Below are 5105 nucleotides of genomic sequence, written 5' to 3'. Positions count from 1 at the left end.
CACTTATAAGGTTTCACAGCTCCCTCATCACTAAAATCGTAATGGACAGACAGAATCAAACTATTCTATCTGGATATATGCATTTTGGCTTTTATGACTCCTCCTATTTCAAGAAATGAAGCATGACGTGACACACACTGGCTTTTATATAGGTTTAGACTTCCTTCAATACATCAAATGCTGAAATCATGTGTTGAATAAAGGTACATTTGAAAAGCAAATATGACATAAAAACTCAAAAGAGTATTTTTAAATTACACCATTACAGTATACTTCAGTATCCAGTAGTTTTTAAGTTTGTTTTCAAATTTTATTTTGCTTATATATTCTGATTTTTGTCTGAGAAAGAACAGAAATAAAATGATACCTGGAAGTCAAAGGTCTCATCACAGTTGAACACAAGAACAAATCTTCCTAGCTGGTGTCCTAATGCTTTTACAGACTCTGTTTTCCCCGTACCAGCAGGGCCTAAAAGATATAACACATGCTCTGCTTATACTGATGATAACAAAGCATATAATAAAAATTTAGTTAGAAGGACTGTTACAAAAGTTTACAGTAGATGTTCATAGTTCAAATAACCATGTAGCACATTTCCAATAAGACAATATCTCCAATCTGAATTATTTAGGTTTACCACTAGTCTTTACACAATCTTGAGCTGCTACTACACTTGTGAGAAGTTCCTTCTGTATATTAATATGCTCATATTTTTCAATCATCTTTCATATTATTACCTCATTATTAGTTTATTAATTTTTGTTAAAAGCATTTATCAATAATACTTTTTCGTATTATATTATAAGGTTTCATATGTCGGGCAGCTAGCTATACTATCATCAATCAGTTCTCAAAGGATAGGCCAAAATTTTAATAAAACGTTTCTCAGTCATCCAAAATTTAACAGAACAGACCATGAAACATCTGTTTCTCATTCAATGGGTTTATAGTCCTAAATGATATAGATTCTTATACAAAGTTTATCATTTTATATTAGTGTAACCACAAATGTTGCCATTTTCAAACATATTTTATAGATTTCATGACTAAAAAGAATTATGCACTCACACATGCATATGAGAGAGGGGGAGAGAGAAAGATTGTGTTTTTTACTAATTTTGTTTCTATTTACTATCAACTTAAAGATTGATAACAAAGATTAAACTATAGTGCCCTTACCAAAAGGAGAGCCACCCAACCGAGATTCCAGAGCCTGGGTCATGGTCAAATAACAACGATCAGTGAGTGGGGTCTGCACAAGTTTCTCCTGTACTCCAAGGTACTCGAAACCATAGTTGAATTTAGCATTAGCCATGTGAATAGACAACTGCTGAAGCACATCTGGTTGCCGGGGGTCAAAATAGAAACGCATCTGGCTGAGCCACTCAAAGGACTTGGGACTGGTCACTTTTTTCTTTATAAGTGACCTGGTCACATCTCTCTTGTGGACAAATTCGGTTATCTAAAAGCCCAGAAACACCAAGATCTTAATAACAGTAATTTGAATTATATTACTTATTTTTTTAGTGGAAATTTTAATCCTGAAGTTAAATTACATTATACTGAAACATGTATTCCTGGAATGAGGATTTACCAAATGTTCCAGTTTCCTTCTGCGAACAGGAGGCTGTTCCTGGAGCACAGAGTCAGCTAAAATGTTTAATGTTGATTCAACAGCCTGTAGTACATCCTCCAGAGGCTTCAAGTTGTTGTCATTATTGTTTGCTATGGTTTGAAGACAATTTTCAATATCTTCTGACCATGAAATCTGTGCTGCCAATACCACAGTCTGTGTCTGCAAGTACAAATGTTTTTTAATAAAATAATCTGTAAATCTAAGAACAATTCAAAAAAAAGAAAAATACTATTACCAAAATATAAAAAGAAAGGTAACTAAAAAATAATTAATATTAAGAACACACCTAGACTGATACGAATGTATATTTATGTTCTTCAAAGCAGATTCTATTACCCTACTTGTGGAACCATAGAGCAAGCATGAATCCATGGAAGTAAATGTGTGTAAGAAAAAAGATTATATTAAATCAGTATAGTATCTTATTTATCACTAAAAATCTACAGGTATTTCAACAAATATATATCACTTATAACTCAAAATAAGACCATTCTAAGTATATTTCAAAATAAACTAAAATAATTCTGAAGTATGTACAAAAGCCTGGATAAGTACTGCTCTGTAATGTTAAGAACAAAGAAAAAAAAAGTTAAAAATGGTTTTAAATCAAAAAGCAATAAGTTTTCATTTCCCAATGACTTTGTATAAATCAAAACAAACCTGATATTTGTCCAACCAATTCATGTAATCTGCTTGTTTAAATGTTCCCTGCTTAAATGGAACAATATCTGAGACAGCAGAAGCTAACAGCTTAGCCAGTGTCATTCTCATTTCCTTCTCAACTAACGACAACCATTCATTGATCTTTGGATGTTCAGCAATAGACACAGGAGTCAAATATTTAACCTACAAAACAAAAAAAAAACAACACACACATTAAGATTAACCTTAAATGAGGTTAATACCATATCACACAACACTATTCTTGAAAGAAAACTTTTAAAGGGTACGTTTTCTACGTAAAAAAAACGTCCCACAATCATATATATCTTGAATAGAGAGATTACTTTGAAATGATGTTTATAAAATTTAATTTCAACCCTTACCTCTTCCCCCTCTTTGGATGCGATGCCAGCCACTACTGTGTTGTCTTCATTCAGCAAAATGTTTGCAACTCCTGCAAACATTTTCTTGAAGTGCTTCTGAAGCCGTGGAATATTCTTACTGTTACCAATAATCTCAAGCAAATCTTCATCTCCCACAAAATAGAACCTGAGAAAAACCAGAAAACTTGTAAGAAACAGGTATAAACTGTAAAATATTTAAAGAAACAAGGTAACAACTAACAAAGTAGACCAGTTTGTTTATCGTTAAGCACAGATACACAATGGGCTATTTGTGTGGTGCCTTCCACGGGTATTGCAAACCAGTTTTTAGCATTATAAGCCTTCAGGCGCCACTAGGGGGAGGGGTGGGTGGCAAAGCAGAATAGTCATTTACAAATATCCCATAAATAACTATGTAATATATTGAATAAACTGTATTTTTGAAAAATGGTAAGAAAAATATTAAAATTACAGTCCAGTAGAAACAAGTATTAACTAGAATTGTTACAAAATAAAACAGAACTAGAAAAGTACTAATTAATTACATTTTTTATAAGAAAATATTGAAGTATAACCAAAGAAAACCAGACAAAATCCAGTTATAGAAAAACTAAAAGTGTACTAATAACAAAGCAAAACCTAAAAAATCATAATAGTAATACAAACAAATAACAATAATTAAACAAAACCAGAAAATCATAAATGACACACCAGTAAACTAGTAAGTTATAAACATCAGCAAACATGGGACATCACTGAAGTAAAATCTGAGGAATGAAATAACATCTGAAAAAGTGATATTATTTGTACATATTAAAAGTAATTATAGCTTAAAAATTCAACAGCTGAAAACATAAAATATGTAGAAAGCAATGAAGAAGCACAAGTGTTATAGAATCAGTCTCAGGTGAAATACAACAATTATTAGAATCTCTGAAATGTTACAAATGCAACACCTCAGACTAGCTATGTATCTTTTCTTGAAAACCCAACATTGTCATTAAAATGTGGCTCAGTTTGAAGTTTTGAACAATGACACAACTTTTTGTTTTTAAGAAATTCATAAAATTAAAATTAAACTTCTCCCACTCACAACTTAACTGCTCTACAAAATAAAGCAAAAAACAGCTAATGTACAGAGGAAAAGAGTATTAATCACACTAAGACGTAGTGTTGACTATAAACTTACAAAAGACTCACTCCTTTACATTTCATTAAACAAATATGTTTCAAAAATAAGAGTTCTCTCTAGCATGTTTCAAGAAAACACTTTTTACCTTGGGAAGGAAGAACGTTCTCGTTCTAGGTACTCTCCAAGGGCTTTCTGTATCTTCCCGAGCAAGTCTGCAAGTCTCTCTAGTGACCTCTGGACACCAGGAATGTTTAGTACATCCATCACAAGTGGTGACTTGGCCACCTTCTTCATTAGTGTCAGAAATTCAGAGCTAATACTAAGAGAGAGAAATATAACAATGAGTGCTAAAAGTGGAAGTAATCACTCACAACACAGAATCTGTCACAGAAACGTGCAATTGCAAAGCAGTAGATTTAAAGCTTGTGTATTTATTTTGTTGTAAAGCACATATCTACACAGTGGGCTACCTGTGCTCTGCCCACTGCAGAGATGTACAAAGTCAAGTTCTACTAAACTAATAATGTTTTCATTATTTTTCAGATCATTTAGAGCTAACCATTCATTTCCAGAATTATTTGGTTTTTACATGACAATATTTGAAACCTTTAAGTATGGAATTAATTTCACTTTCTAAATTTTTAAATATAGCTCCAAATTTTAATTTTTTTCCAGCCACCTTTGGTATTCCCATATCACTTCCACCTCCGATGAATTCTCAATACCATTCACTCTTTCTTTTATTATGTACCTCGCAAAATTTATTGTTGTGAAAACAAAGCCTTACCTTTGGAAGCGTGATGTTTCCACAGGAAGAAGAGTTTGGATATCACCACTTCCAGGTAAAAACATCTACGCTGTATATCAATCCAAACATCATCACAAAATTTATTGTTGTGAAAACAAAGCCTTATCTTTGGAAGCGTAATGCTTCCATAGGAAGAAGAGTTTGGATATCAGCACTTCCAGGTAAACCCATCTCTGCTGTACATCAATCCAAACATCATTGTAAAATTTATTGATGTGAAAACAAAGCCTTACCTTTGGAAGCGTGACGTTTCCATAGGAAGAAGAGTTTGGATATCAGCACTTCCAGGTAAACACATCTATGCTGTACATCAATCCAAACATCATTGCAAAATTTATTGATGTGAAAACAAAGCCTTACCTTTGGAAGCGTGACGTTTCCACAAGAAGAAGAGTTTGGATATCACCACTTCCAGGTAAACACATCTATGCTGTACATCAATCCAAACATCATCACAAAATTTATTGTTGTGAAAACAAAGCC

The 5105-nt window shown here is 32.7% G+C and overlaps 1 protein-coding gene across 1 annotated transcript in view; it reads right to left on the bottom strand.

Moving 5' to 3' along the window:
- The window catches only part of LOC106470540 (dynein heavy chain, cytoplasmic-like), an 83678-nt gene that overhangs the window by 45139 nt on the left and 33434 nt on the right, over positions 1–5105 (bottom strand). Inside the window, exons 23-28 of the mRNA XM_022399145.1 lie at positions 3960–4133; positions 2683–2848; positions 2297–2482; positions 1595–1795; positions 1180–1462; positions 368–468 (exon numbers count right to left, since the gene is read on the bottom strand). Coding sequence (XP_022254853.1) covers positions 368–468; positions 1180–1462; positions 1595–1795; positions 2297–2482; positions 2683–2848; positions 3960–4133 — 1111 coding nt within the window. The remainder of the gene's footprint in view (positions 1–367; positions 469–1179; positions 1463–1594; positions 1796–2296; positions 2483–2682; positions 2849–3959; positions 4134–5105) is intronic.

The sequence above is a fragment of the Limulus polyphemus genome, unplaced genomic scaffold (assembly GCF_000517525.1).
Source record: "Limulus polyphemus unplaced genomic scaffold, Limulus_polyphemus-2.1.2 Scaffold4073, whole genome shotgun sequence".
Taxonomy (NCBI): domain Eukaryota; kingdom Metazoa; phylum Arthropoda; class Merostomata; order Xiphosura; family Limulidae; genus Limulus; species Limulus polyphemus.
Note: the sequence above shows the minus strand (reverse complement) of the source record. Positions and strands in the feature narration are given on the sequence as shown.